Source organism: Centruroides sculpturatus, unplaced genomic scaffold (genome assembly GCF_000671375.1).
Source record: "Centruroides sculpturatus isolate CEXI.00-Female unplaced genomic scaffold, Cexi_2.0 scaffold13, whole genome shotgun sequence".
NCBI lineage: Eukaryota > Metazoa > Arthropoda > Arachnida > Scorpiones > Buthidae > Centruroides > Centruroides sculpturatus.
Genome location: NW_019384405.1, coordinates 622,662 through 638,447, shown reverse-complemented (window position 1 = coordinate 638,447; position 15,786 = coordinate 622,662). Strand labels below are relative to the sequence as shown.

Below are 15,786 nucleotides of genomic sequence, written 5' to 3'. Positions count from 1 at the left end.
GCAGTTTTAAATGTTGCCTGGAGAGTTAAGCAACTCGTTGCTGAATTATTTTTGAAAATGGTTTAATCATTCAAACATTTATCCAAAAAACAATTTCACAGCGATGCTTGCAAAATATCGTACAGTACATTCTATTACATTCCTGACTGTTATATATAACAAAGGAAAAGTATGGCGATCGGTCAAAACATGACCATGACCCACCCAAGATTTTTATATTTTTGGACTCAGGTGGACCTTGAAAGGTCGATAAATGCAAAAAAAAAAAAAAAAATTCGAGTTTTTTTCTGTATGTATGGATATTATTGTCTGTGTGGGGCACGATTTTATACACCCGGTTTGAAGCTTAATAACTCCTATGCTTTTTGTCGAAAATTTCTGAAATTTCAAGTCCATCGCCTTAACTACTTGGGCACGACTGCTTCCTTATAATCGCTGATATATTTTGCATTGTTACATCAATGGTAATAGATTTTTTTCTATTAGTAAAAATAGTATTGATTTTATTAAGTTTGGTTCACTGTGGACCTGAGTTTTCTGCGGACATAGGGAAAATTCCCCGGCTCCCCACGACCATGGATTTGTATGATATTAAATTTTAATCGGTGCTGTTAGTTCTTTAACTCTTTCCGCCCTGTGGGCTCTAAGAGGGCCTCTTACAGCAGGCCCATTATGGGTTCGTCCATGCCCATAATGGGACTGCCGGGTGGTGAGGGACGGGGCCCGACATATCCGAACGGACCATCCCCCGAAAAGTTCCTGGGGTTTTTTCGACCCGTTCGAATTCGAACCCGGGTCCCCAGAGCGGTGGGCTGCCACCTTGATCGCCTGTTAGGTAGCGGTGTAGACATTAAAGTAGCTTTTTATCAAAGTCCATTATGGCCTCACCACTCGGCCATCTCTTTGTGGGCCTTTTATCAAGGCCAACAAAGAAGTTGTGGAATGATGAGGATGGGGCCCAACATGACTGGAAGAGCTGACCCTGAAAATTTCGGATTCTGCGTTGAGGCCATTGACACTCAATGATTATTTTTAAATAAAAATATATATAATTGTACAGTTCTGTATAATTGATCAAGGCGCCAGTATTTGATGAACACGCGAAATAAAACTTAGGAAAATGGGCTGCTAAGGGAAACCCAAGTCAAAATAGACTGGGAACCATTGGAACCACATAATTACTGTGAAATCATGTTAAAATGTTATCCCTTTAAATCAGGGGTCACCAAACTATTTTCACAGTTGGCCAGATAACTGAGAGAATCACGAACCACTTTCTTCAATACAAAACACCGAATACACAAAAAATAAAGACAACAAACATTTATTTGCACAATCAAGCACAACTCAGATCAATAAATGCACGTTTTATTTACTAAAACCATTATTTTTATCATCCTCTCTCAATTCCAAATTCCTTCAAAAACCCGATCAACGCCGTGCACACTTCGCTAGTTAATAATAATAATAATAATAATAATAATAAAACCTTTTAAAATAAATTCTGATAACAGATGGCGCCGCATGCAAATTTTAATTAACTGTTGCCTGGAAAGTTACGCAACTCTTTGCTGGATTTAAAATGAGATTTGTTGTATGGTGACACAATTAACGAGCTGAAACGATAGTCTACCTTTTTATAATAAAACAAAGAATTTTATTCTATTTTTAAAACTAATTTTGTGGCAACATTTTTATTTTTGTTTTTTAAAAAAAGAAACCTGGCAACCCTGTCTTAAAGAAAGATCTATTGTTTGTATAAGTAAAATAATTAAAGCAGAAATTTATTAAATGATTTAAACACATTTTATTCTAGAAAATATTAAGAAACACTTCCGAAAATTTACATTAATATTAATGTATATATATATATATATTTTTTCCCTGGACTTCATTCGGCAAGTTGCCAGAATTCTGGAAAATGTCAGACATTCGTTTAAGTGTATGTTTTCGTTCGTCTGTGACGTAATTACCAGCATCTATTAATGACTTTAAGATGGATGGGTTCATTCCTCACAATATGGCCGACGATTTTTTTTTTCAGGCCCGAAGAGGAGGTACAAAAGGAGCATAAAGAAGGCCTTTTACTGAATTTTTTTTTCCGATCGCGGTTCCTTACCCTACTGGGGAGAAACCACCATTAAATGAATAGCTCTATAGTTAAAGATTCGACTTTTTTTGGAAGGATTTTAACTAAAACAGGCCTACAAATTATTTGGATTATGAGGTCATTTCATATTTTTATTCTCGTGATAAATTTTGTAGTGATTTTTTAAAAGAATTAGGTCTACGGTGATGATGCAGTGTCTACAAGAACTCTTTTTTTTTTTTTTTTACAAGGAACAGTCCCACTTGGAGTCATTCCAATATTTGTTTTTCGGTTTTATTCACCAACTTTACATAAAATAATATTTAAGTTATAAAAAGACCCGCTGTTTACTTTAACAAAGAGAACAATATTAATTAAATCGTTAACACAGCTTACGTATTTAATTCTAATGTTAAATTTAATATTTACTAGTTTTTAGTTTTTAACAATAAGTATTTAAATATAATATCTGGTTGTTTTTATCACAGAGGAGAAGGTAGCCACTGGTTTGTATCTGGAATAAGATCGTGGGTTCGTGCACGGAGCCAACGAACAGTTTTTCGGGTTTTCTTCACAATTGTAATATGTAAATAGTTACCAGTTTCCTCTAGAAAGTCCTCCTGGAAGGCATTCATTTTGGTAATCAAATAAAACAAACCAAACCTGGGTAACAGCAAAACAATAACACATTGCAATGGTGGTAATACATCACGCACAAACAGAAGTTTTTTTTTTTTTTTAAATAAACATCAAATAAAGTTAGGTTTGCCTACTTGGGGATAAAATCCGGGACATCCGAAAATCCTAAACAATGAAGAGAATATTATGTTTACATCTCTCTTTTCCTAAACTGAAATCTTGTTTTCTAGTCTTTTTGTTTTCTAGATGTACAGATGTTATCGTTTCCTCTTATAAACGTTATCGATCAAGCTGAAATTTTGGATGATTTTCAACATCCAAACTGGTTTAAGAAAGTAGTAACAAATTAGTTTCTACGATTTTCGAATGTTCCTATCGTAATTTAAAGTCATTCTGGGATTTCTACGTAGTAAAATATAATAGATTACGACCTAATTGGCCGTAATTCTTAACCTGTGATGGATCTTGAAAACTATATTAAACCGAATTGCCTATCTTCTACACGTTCAAATAAGTAGAGATTACGTTCTTGGAACTTGCTTTGAACTGTACAGTGACATATAATTCTCCACGAAAGAATTGTAAGATTGTTAATTTATAATTGTAAAAGCATTCTTCTCATATTTTATTTTGTTTTCCTTTAAATTGCCCACCAGTGGCCGAATGGATACAACTGCTGAACGTGGGTTCGCCCCTCTCCAGCTTCCAGAATGGTTGCCAATAGAGAGCAATTCAATTCTAGCGCTGCCATTCTTATATGAATTATTTATAAACAATACATTTATGGGACTTCTCTGTATTTGGCTCGTATACACTGAATGAATCCAAAAATATGAAAAGCCTCTTACAAAATAATTGTGTGTGGTATTTTGCATTACGCGCAAGGATTGGATGAACTAAAAATTTTGAAACTTTACAGGGTTTGTTAATGTTTATTTTGTATTTTATATAGGCCACATAAGCTTAATATAATGAAATGAAGAGACTCTCAAGATTGGTGTTGAAGCTGTGAGGAACAAAAAATGGCGACCGCTGCTGCTGCTGCTGCAAAGGAGTTTGGAATATAATAAGGACATGTAAAGTTTTCCTCAATTTCAAGTTTATTAAGACTTTTTATTCGTCTCTATTAAATTTTTCTAAGTTGAAACCATTGCTGTTACGTTTATCTAAGTTAAACGATTTTAATACACTTCTAAAAATGACTGGCTTTGTTATATCTAATGAATTTATTACAATAATATGACTTCTTATTTAATTATGTAGCTTATTTTTCTTAAAACTTTGCCTTGTTCTTCATACTATAACACGTAGTGGCCTTTAGTATAGTCCAGTCTCTTCGCAACACAGGAATTATTCATCTGTACGATCATACGAGATACTGCCCCATCATTTTACCCTATCTCCCCTAAAATAGGTAGCTTTATCATAGAATTATATCGAATTTTAAACGATCACATTTTGTTTATAATACCACATCATTTGTCCATAAGAATTTGAACTTTTTAACAGTGTTTAGAAAGAGTTTAAACAGAGTTTAAACAGTGTTTAAACCGTGTCTTCAGGTTATGAATGATACGTTTAGGACCTTAACAGAGATGTAGAGTATACTAATAGGAATAAAAAAGTCTCTACGAGCGACCCTTCGCGAGATATTACCCCTCCCGAAATGACTCTATAGCTCTTACTGTTTTTAAATAACGCCTGTAGAAAGACACCCAAACGACACTCGAGCATCTCTATCTTTCACTATTGTTTAGTTTTCTGTAGTTTGTTTTAGTCAAGGAAATACATAAAACAACGAAAAACTAGTACATAACGAACACAGTATTAATTCCATTTAAGTATGACGTAACAAACACAGGATGGACGATGACTCACATTCTGACATCACAAATGACATTTCCGATTTCGGACGTCACGCGAATCGCTTTCCTCGCGTATTAATGGCTCGAGGTAGAAGAAAAACGAGCAAAAGTTTCGATATTCGTCGTCGTCCAGCCGTCGGGAATAGTCGAGAAGACGACGCGACGACGGGTGACTTCTCCTAACGAAATACAATTTCTACTTTCTATCGATTTCTTGGCCGAACTCCCGACCGATTTCAAATTAGCGCCGTCGGAATCCAGAAGAGAAGGCGACGACGCGTCCGATTTTGAAGCGACGTCGTCAATCGTTGCGTTGACGAAAAGTCGAAGGAAGAGACGATCGGACGGGGGAGAAGGAAAACGAGGCGCCGGTCGCCAGGGAACCGAACTATAGATTTTTATCCAGGTGACGACGTGGGCCCTTCGTTTCCGTCGAACCCCCGGATGGAGGTTCGTCCGTCCGCGAGAAACAGTGCGAGCGATACGACGAAGCGACTGAGAAAAATTCGCTCTCGTCGCGTCGCTCGTCTAATAAGCGTGGATCGGCGCTCGTATTGTCTGCCGACTTAACTCCCCCTACCGACAAAGTAAGAAAGTATCGCCGCCGAGTTTTTTTGCGTTACTCGAAGCGATAAAAAAAACGTTTCCGCTAGATTTAAAAACGAAGGTTGGCCGCGACAGAAGAAGAGATAAAGCTATACGACTTTTTTTTTACCGAGCGACGCAACGCTTCCTTCTCGTAACGTCAGCATGCAACGTTTTTTCTTTTACGTTCGTCCTTTCCGTGTCGCGCGATATCTGCGGAGAGTCGCTAGCGCAAATCATCGCTCGCATTTATCGCGGCGTCGGAAAGTGTAGAGAGGTAGCGATTTTTTAACGCGAGTCGCGCGGGGAAAACCCGAAACGTCTCACGCATAATAATCTTCAAATTTTACTTTTTAATCGTCGACCGATAGAAAATTGACCCCGTTTTTTTTTTTTGTTTTTTTTTCTTTTTCCGGCGACTCCAAATATCGGACTTTCCCAGAAATTTCGAAAAATAATTTTTCCTTTCCGAAGAAAAAAGTCTAAATATAACGTCAATCCATAATCTCGCATTGGTTTTTTACGTATGAAGATTTATGCGAATAATTTCGTTTCATCTTCTGTCGCCATTTATTTCGTGTTCTACGTCTTTTTGCTCGCCCGCTCGCGCCGGTTGTTGACGCGTGCAGGCCGTTTGCGTCATTAAAACGGATTGCGTTACGGTCGTCCATTTTCTTTTTTGTCAAACTGCAGGCATTAAAAATGAAATAATTTCATAAATTGGATAAAGAAAATAAAAATAAACGGATGAAGAGAATCTTCGGGATTCTGAGAATATGGGTGCAGCTCGAGCAGGGGAGGATCTATGTTTTTCGGGGCCTAGGGCTTATTTGAAGTCCAATGGGCTTTTTTTACTGGATGATATTGATGGGAGTTATTTTATTGTGATGTGAACACAGATTTATATAAAAATATTTCCGCCCAGTGGACACTAAGAGGGCCTCTTTTAGCAAGCCCATTATGGGTTCGGCCAGGACCGGGTAGTGAGGGACGGGGCCCGAAAAATTTCTGGGAATTTTTTAACCCGTCCGGATTCTTCCGGGTCCTCCAGAGCGGTAGGCTATCAGAATGGTTTGCATATTAGGGGGGATATATTTCCCTCTAACATGTAAACCACCCTGCAAAATTTCAGAAATTTTCGGCAAAGGGCACCGGAGCTTCGAAGTGGATGAAAAAAAATCGTGCTTTCCCATACATTCATATACGAAAAAATCCGATTTTATTATTATTGTTATGTTTATTTTTGCATTTCTCGAAGTTTCAAGGTCCCCTATGTCCAGGAAGGTAAGAGTCTCGTGGGGGCCATTTTTTTTACCGATATACTTTCCCTCTGTTATATATAAAAGCCGGAAAAGTAAAAATTTGCATATGACAACTCTTCGGGATTTTTTATTTGTTTACGATAACGCAATACGTGGACGATCTTCCGAAGGGGGATGTCTCCCGGGGGTATTTTCTGTATGAAAATGGCTCCTATTTAGGCGAAGAAATCAGTTGTCGAGTGAATAAAACCACCGAATAGTAGTAGTGATGGGTCGTGGGTTCGCGCCTCACCAACGAGCTGGCCACGTGGTTTTGGGTGTTTTTCTTACGCATTAATGTGTGTTCACTTTCCAGCTAACATACAGTCAGCTCCTGATTATTATCTTAATATTATTATAAAGGGGATTACATCTAATAGACAACATCAGCAATTTCTAATACCTAAATTTAATTTGAGTGTTGGACAAGTATATTCTATAGAAGTAGGCCTGTAAAAATGAATAATAAAGACATATCGTATCCATTTGTTAATGTAGAGGGTTAAAACGATGAATTGAGGGGTAGAGACTGCGCTAGTTTGAGTAGCGCGCACGACCTGCCTTCAACTTTCACCCCCAACAAATTTATTTTAGTGAATTTTCCGACACGTGACAAAGGAAAAAATAATAATTAACTGGCGAGACGACGCTACGTTAAAGCCTTCTGCAATAGAAGATCTCCTTAGTTAAGGCTGTTGCGTAGTTTCGGGGGCAAAAATTAATAAAGTGTCACGCGTAAATGACGTAACGAATACTTTACATTGGCGCCGTTTCGGACGAGAGATTCCGCGCGTAAACCGAGAGTTGTTAAAACCGCCGGGAAAATCATTTTTCCCTCCGGGACGGGGGAATTTCTGTCATTCGGGGAATTTTCCCCGCACCGGAACGTCGTCGGTTTCGATCGGCGACGGTGGCTCCCCTCGATCGATGACGATTCGGATCAAGATGGCGGACGACGATTCGGATCTTCCGCGGAACACCTAAAGAGGACAACCGATAAGGCGTCGTCGGGCCGCCCGAAATGACGAAGACGAGGTTGTCGGACCCACGAAAGCGATTCTAGGACATAAGTGATGCTTAATGAACGCGAAGGTGAGTGAACGTCGGGCGCCCCTTCTTCTCCGCTTCTCCGCAACACCCCATCGGGCATTCGTCGCGATTTCGCGTCGGCATTTACGCCGTTACGACGCGCCGATAGGTAACAAGGACCGGGTTTAAAAGGTATTCCGGGCGCTCTTCACGGCGCATGCTTCGCGACGGTCGGGGGCGATCCGGGAGGACATTGTCGCGTTTAGGAGTAAGAAAGAGGAACCCGAAACTCGCGCTTAGGATGAAGGGAAGACGTCCTTCCAGAAACGCTTCACCCTCGCGGGAGTTAGATACGACGGAAGGGGTGCCGCGTTGGATGCGAGAAGACGACGGCGGAGTGCGCGAACCCCTTTTGATTGGGGGGCGGAGGGTCCGAGCGTCGCGCCGTGGAAGCGCGTCGCTCTCGGAATAGGTATCGATCGACGCCCATCGGGTTGACCGGCTCCGCTTTCTGCCCTAGTTTTCGTCTCCGATCGAAGTTTCGGACGCACGGAACGACGAAGTAAAGACCCCCCCCCAATCTCGGATTCTCGCGACACACGGCGGCCGTCGGCGGAAGCGCAGCGGCGAATTCCGAGCGGCGAAAATAGTCGGAAAATGGAGAATCGATCCGGACGTCGCTTCCAAGTTTCGAAGCGAACGTCGCGACGGTTTCGATGATGTTCGAGCGTTATTTATTTATTGGTATATATAGATATTTTCGCCGGGAAGCCGAGCGACGGTTTTCCTCCGCCTCATTCGCATCCGGAAAGTAGAAAAAAAGATAGATTCGGCGGAAGAGGTCGCGAAACCGCCGGAGCGTCGCATCGGCGCGACGCGGCGTCGGGAAAGATGGCCCCTGCGTTTCTTCTCTACCGCTCGGCCCGGTGGCGATCGGGTGAAGAGTGAATCGGAGGGAATTCGATAGCGTTTCTTTAACAAGAAAACCGCCGGGAGTCGGTCTTGTTCCAATGACGTCGGATCCGAACCCGAGTCGAATTTCTAACGGACGGGCGATCGCTTTGTTTCTTCACTCGCCGCGCGCTTCGTTTCGCGATTATTGATGGCGGAAAATTCTCGGGTTCGGACAAAAGACAGGAATTTGATTAGGGGTTCGACTTTTTGTGAAAGAGCGTCAAAACCCATCGCGACTCTCACAACCGCTCCAAGTTTTCGCGTCTTCGAGAAATACCCAGACGAAGTACGCGCGACGAGAAACGCGCGGCGGCTAGGCGCGAAACAGTAGGGCCCTCGATTCAAATGTCGGATGAATCCGAATTAAATCCTCAAATTAATACGTAGAAGTCGACAGTGTTAAGTATTTTTCGTACGGATTCGTAAGGAAATGCCTCGAAAGCTTACTACTTCCGGAAGAATGCCTTTCGAGTTACACATCAGTTATAATTACATAATACAGAAGTAATAATGGGTGTTTCTATCCGCAGAATCCAACGAGTCCGGATTCCGACGGGTCCAGCATGGACAGGCGGCGATCGTCACCTCCGTCACTGGTGTCCGGGTCGGCGGGCAGCAACGAGAGGGACATCTGTCGGATCTGCCACTGCGAGGGCGACGGCGACACCCCCCTCATCTCACCCTGCTGCTGCACCGGGAGTCTCCGTTACGTGCACCAGGCCTGCCTACAGCAGTGGATCAACAGCTCCGACACCAAGTGCTGCGAACTCTGTAAATTCGAATTCATCATGCACACCAGAATCAAACCCTTCAGAAAGGTGAGATCACGGCAGTCGCTTTCTCGCATTTTCTTCCACTCGCGACTTTCTAATGGCAGGGCGAGTGACGGAGGCGATTATCGCCAAGCGATTCACCGTCTAGTGTTTAGTCGCACCGCTAAAGAATATTCCCCACCCCCTGTCGAATATTTACTGCTGAGACTCTACCGTTTTTTTTTTTTTTTTTTTTTTTTAAATGCTCGTTGTTGTTACTTTTTGTCCGGGCAGCACCGGGCATTAAAATCGCCGCGATGTAGCGAATATCGCTGCTACTTTACGAGTACTTTATAACCGGCCATAAGATTCGTTTAACTCCGACTTTATTGAACGTATCCTTAGCTTTCAATTGCCCGTTCAAGGTTAAGTTTCGAGTTACGTTTATATTCGGTGTTTATGTCACACTACACTACGTAATAGTCGGAAAACTTATAAAAGGAAATTGTATAAGAGAGCGTAGTAAATGTAGGCACCTGGGGTGCGACTATGCAGACGCGAGCGAGCGAATTTTTCGAGCAAGCGAGAATATGTGGCGAGAAGAGGCGAGACGCGATAAATATCAAAACCTGTCAGATATGTGCGAAAACTAGAAATTCGCTCTCGCTAGCGTCATTTCTCGCTTCTCGTTTGTGCACGATTTTCCTTTGCGAAAACTAAATCGCTCGCAACCTCTCGCTCGTTCTAAATTCGCGTCTGCATAGTCGCACCCTTGGGCAGATGGACGGGAGAACGGGCGAAGTAGGGGAATTGTATTGGTTTATTTGTTTAGGCAACGGGACACGCGGATGATGTGCCAAGGGAGGACTTTCTATGGAAAATTGGCCCGCGTGTAGGTTCACATAGAAAGTTCTCCCGAGGATCCAAATGATCTCTTTTGGCAGATTGTTCATCTGTCGTATTGCTTTATTCCAGCAATCATGGTCCCCGGTATACACGGCATTGGTTTCTTCCTATAACACATATTGCACGATCACGCTTTCTCGTTCGAGCCATCCTAAATTCTATTATTCTGGCTCAGATACGTACAATCGTTTTATTGGCTATCGGAAGCTGCGAGTCTTAGCGACAACGTCAAACGTTCGAGGCGCCAAAAATTCCCGTAGCGGTGCGTCAAGCTGCTAGAGAGATAGCGACTCACTTTTCCGCTCGATACCGTTGGAAACTTCAATAAGTGGAATCGAGAATTTACGCGATCGAGAAAGACTTTCGTACGTCCCTTCGAACGGTGGATCGCTTTCGCTTTTTTTTTCCCGCGCCCCCGCCTTACGATTCGTCTCCCGAGGAGGGTGTATGACGTGTCCAGTGCTTCCGGCGTAAACGCTTGCGGGAATAAAGAACGGTGGGATTTTCTAATGTGTGACGTTTTGTTTGGCGCAGTGGGAGAAGCTGGAGATGTCGCCGGTTGAGAGGAGGAAGATGGCGTGCTCCATCACCTTCCACGTGGTGGCCATCACCTGCGTGGTGTGGTCACTGTACGTCCTGATCGACAGAACGGCCGAGGAGTTGCGTTCCGGCATATTCGAGTGGCCTTTCTGGACCAAGCTAGTGGTGGTGGCCATCGGTTTCACCGGAGGACTGGTCTTCATGTACGTTCAGTGCAAAATGTACGTTCAGCTCTTTCGCCGGTGGAGAGCCTACAACAGGATCGTCTACGTGCAGAACGTGCCAAAAAAGCCCACGGAGGTCCCCCCGCCCCTGTCCGAACCGGACAGCGGCGGCGACGCCGGTTTTCGAACGTCGAGCGAACCTTGCGGCGACGGGGCGGCGGAGGAACCGCGCGCCACCGCCAGTCACCGGACCGCGTTTACCAGGACCGAACCCGGTCTTTCGGCCGGCGCGCGGTAGAAACGGCGCCCCGGCGGTTCGAAACCGCGCGCGCTTTCGTTCTTTCGTTCCCGTTGTCTCCGTCGGCATCGTTTTTTTTCGCCGCCGGGACGGGCTCGACCGCGCAAACCAGCGACGCGTCGCGCGAATTATCTTTTTATCGTTAGTTTCGACTCAGGGATACGGAAAAAAAAAATAAATAAATACGATTCGGATATTTTTTGTTATATGCGCCGAGCGGCCGAGTGTGTGGGCGCTCGTTCCACTTTTCGGTCTGGCCGCCCTTCCATCCCCTTCGGTTTTGCGTTTCTTCCGTCGTTTGGGTTGCCGTTCTTCACGTTTTTTGTACTCTTCTTTCGGAAATAAAAGAGTTTCCGTTTCCATTTTATAAGTGGAAGGATTCTTGCTCCTTTGCGGTTGCCCGGAGGACGGTTCTCCGCCCCCCCCCCCCCCCCGGGATGCCGCCGATTTTCGTCGATGCGATAAACACGAGGTTGCACCGTAACGGCGACAATATTTCACCACGCGGCCCTCGTGTCGAAGATACTGCAGGACCCTTCCCACTTCCCACGCGTATTCAGCGTGGGAAGTGAGGACATCGTGGGATAGAAAGGAAGGATCGGAAGGAGAAAAGCCGGGGAGGCAAATTAAAAATGTTCCCTTTCCGTGTTCTAAAGGTGGATGCACGCATGCGGTGCCTCGATATAAACGGCAATATTCATTGGGCACCCGGGAATAGAGTGGCTCCCTTTTTTGCATCTTAGGGGCCTCATTTGGTCTTTCCGAACAAGTAAAATACGTAGAATGTCCCTTTGTTAATAAAAAGTAGTCTCGGAGATTTTATTTTCTGCTAGTAAAATGGCGTTAATTTTTTACGGGGTTTGAAATCACCACGGGCCCCTACGTGTGGGCCCTTTCGACGGCTCGAATACCGCTTGTATGCATCCTCCTTAGAACGTTCAATTACGAACGGAATTTATAGAATATCGAACATCACGGCGGCTCATTGGAAAATTTTACGCGTAGAAATTCGAGTTTTATTCCGAGATTACGCGTAAGTCTGCAGAAGGTTTCTCGTGTTATAGAGTAGGCCGTCGCGATAATGGAGAACCGTCGCAAAGCGAGTCGTCCCGTTTCCTTTAAGCGACGTCGCGTTTCGCGTAAATGGAAGAATTCGAACGAAATTCGAAAATATTGATAAAGCACCGGCGTAATTTTTCTACGAAAAAAAAAAAAAAGAAAACGGCATTTTGTATTATGTATTCCTCCAATCCACGAAACGAAAATTGTAGTTTATGGATTGTAAGCTTAGTTCACGCAAAGCGAATCGCTGGCGAAAAGCGACGATCGAAGAGCGGAGCGAATATCGTGCCGGCGAAAACTTAATTCGCAGCGATCTTTTTTCTTTTGCATTTCACGTTTAAATATTTTCTCAAGCAAAAAAAAAAAAAAAAAAATATTGGCACCGATCAAAAGTGCGGATTTCTTGACAAGAGAGGAACAGTTTCAAGATGGCAGCGACGAAGATCCCTTTTTATCGACGCGACAACGGCGAATTCTCTTTGCGACTTAAAAGCCTCTCGCCGTTTCTCCGCGACACTTTTAAGTTTTTCGCCTTCCAAGTCCACGATGGGAAGTACAGTAGTTACAGTAAAAATTGCCGAGAAATTGTAAAGTAAGTTTCCAGCCTCAGTATTTGTATACACGTGGAATAAAAGAGTTTAAAAGTATTTTTTTCGATTTTACTCCGATGCCATTTAATAGCGAGGTTGAGGCCGAAGTTTTCATCGCTCGAACGTGAACGTCGAACGTCGAGCGCCGCCATCTTGTAAGCCGCGCTCGACGTTCGACCATCTTGTAAGCTTGATACGTTTAAATTACTATAGATTAGACAGAAACTTGAGTATTTATGAAGACTTCTAATGTTTTCCTCCCATATTTATGATTTTTACATTAACTATCAACATATTTGCCGAAGTTTATCGTCTTCTTCAAACTTCTACCGATATCAAGAATGCAACGAGTCCAGTACACTTATAAGTATTGTAATAGAGTTAGAGCTGTGTTTTATCATCAGATTATTCCATCAAAATTTATTCACACTAAAAAGTAATTAAATATTTGATACTTGCAAAGACGAAATGAAGATATAAGATACTAACCGTTGCAGTGTTAAATTTACTTTTCAATTGTTTATTCGCATTTAGGAATTCGTATGTTTAGGAATTCTGTTCTCTTAACTTCCTTCTTTTGATTTTTCTTGTCTTCTGCGTAGTGTTTTTGGCTTGTTTGAGCAATTGAATGATAATATTGGTGTTCAAAGCCGAGCAAATTTGAATAATATCGACTGTTTATTGTTAGCAAAATTCGGTGTAGATAATTTTCTACATTCCAAGTTCATAATTACCGAGTTACGAGAGCTGGCATTTGAGCCTGGGTCGGATTTTTGGGAACTTCCTGCGGTCTCTAGCCGGAACGTATTAGGTCCAATCCTTTGCTATTCGGCCATTTTGAGAAAACCCATCGGGCAAACTCTGTGATGTGCTCAAAGAAAGGATCCTTAGTGTCCATAGGGTAGGAAAAATCATAGAAAAAAATTCACAATGCCTCATTACAGAGGCATTACAGAACATTTTGAGAACATGACAATATGACATTCTTTACAATCAAAAATTTTACACACACAATGTTTAGTGACCACTGTGATAATTAAGACCGTTTCTTTTTTAAAATAAAATTTGGGATTTTAAAAGGTATGAATACTTATTTCTTTGAGAAGTAAAATTTCAATTTATTCACCATGCAAAATGCAAGCGATTGACCTTTTTTTCTTCTGTGTAATTTGGTGGTGTTACAATTCAATAAAACGTTTTACATTAAAGTCAATATCGTACTTTAAAAACTCGGAATTTTATAGGCATTCGGTGTCGTAAATCCAATCCTTTAGAACATTTTGGAATGTATTTGAAAGACACGTCAACATCCGGATCCATTACAAGAAGTTGGCATTTTATGACGGTAAAAGAGTGCCCAATGCAATAACGTATTCATTATTCTGTTGGGTAGACGATACCGATAAATTTGCCATACCGTACAGGCTCAATATACCCGAAAACCGTGAGCATTAACTTGAATTAAAAAGTTTTTCAGGAAATTTCTCTCATGTGTACGGATGTTGGAACATTCTATGTGACTCGAGGCTGCTGCGATGCAATCGGTTCATACAAAAATCCAATAAAAATATCTATATTTTCAATGGTTTGTTGTTAATCTTTTAGAGTGTTTGAAATATATCCCCACGAAACATTAAGTGGAAGCAACCTTCATAAAACAAGACCGCGTGGTAAAATATCTGTGGTGCTAAGAGAATGTATGAATAATTAATCGATTATCCGGAGTAATTAGTTAATTTCCGGATAATACGGACATTCATATAACCACGAAACACAAGCGTACTATACGAAAAAAAAACGAGACACCGAAGAATTATTGAAAGACAAAAGACCGTTTGTTCATGACAATCGAGAACAATTAACATTGTAAATAAAAAAGCAATACGACGACGATGATGACGATCATCATCGTCGTCGTTTTGCCTTCAGGATTTCATGCGTATCCTTGTGAACTTTATTATCCTTTGGGGTACTTCTGGATCGCGTTACACTATGACCATTGTAATCTTGGAGTGTATCCACTTCTTCGCATTCTAAATAGTTAAAAAGTAGAAGAGTGAAGATAAAAGTGGTAAGCACGAGTGCATATCGTGGCACCATCATTGTACCACGATTTGCGCGCTTGCTTACCACTAAGGACGATGTCGATACGGTGGTCGAACGGGGAGAACTTAGGGCACCGGGTTGCCGGGAGGAGCAAACCGGTCCGAGATATAAATTCGACAGAAGAAAGAAAGAAAGAAAAAAAAAAAAAAAAAAAAAAAAAAAAAANACATTCCGAATCGCTAGCCACGATATAAGGGCTAAAATTAAAAATAAAATTATAAAAACTTACTTGGTGAAATAAAATGTGTGGTGGATATACATACCTGGTACAAAACCTTCTTCATTTGTATGAATATACTTTTAAAGAAAATTATAATTAAATATAACTTTGTAATGAAACGTACAGTACATGAAAATAACCAGTGGTGATATTCAGCGGGTTCGCACAGGTTCGGCCGAACACGTTGTTAACATTTTCAAAGTTTTCCGAACCTTGTTAAACACATGTAACATTTCTCAGTGGTTTCGTTTCTTTTAAAAAATATATTAAAATACAGTAATACCTCGACTTACGCTACCCCGACTTACGCGAACCCGGAGTTACGCGATTTTCAAATCTCGTCGATTCGTCTTTTGTTTGAGCGCCACGCAACTCTGGATTACTCATTCTCCCCACACTATTGTTCGGCTTACATGTTCGGATGTGTCGCGCGGAATCGACACATAGCTACAATTTATTTTGTGTTATTTATTTCTGTGTTTGTTATATCTACGGAGCCTTCAGAGATTCTATGTTGTGATTTCTTGTAACAATGAACGAATCAAACGACGATATAAGATTAACGAGAACATTTATTAGCTTACATACACCCGACTTGGATTTTACACACATTGAGAAATTATACCCCGACTTACGCGATTATCGCTCGGTCCCACCTATCGCGTAAGTTCGGGGTATTACTGTAT

The 15,786-nt window shown here is 41.9% G+C and overlaps 1 protein-coding gene across 1 annotated transcript; it reads left to right on the top strand.

Annotated features, from left to right (window-relative positions):
* The first annotated feature begins 7,398 nt into the window (after positions 1-7,398).
* On the top strand, positions 7,399-11,250 carry LOC111618818 (E3 ubiquitin-protein ligase MARCH8-like). The gene is made up of 3 exons (XM_023360395.1): positions 7,399-7,571; positions 8,993-9,280; positions 10,655-11,250. The coding sequence occupies exons 1-3, from the start codon at positions 7,560-7,562 to the stop codon at positions 11,120-11,122; spliced, it is 768 nt and encodes a 255-aa protein (XP_023216163.1). The 5' UTR covers positions 7,399-7,559; the 3' UTR covers positions 11,123-11,250.
* The last annotated feature ends 4,536 nt before the right edge of the window (positions 11,251-15,786 follow it).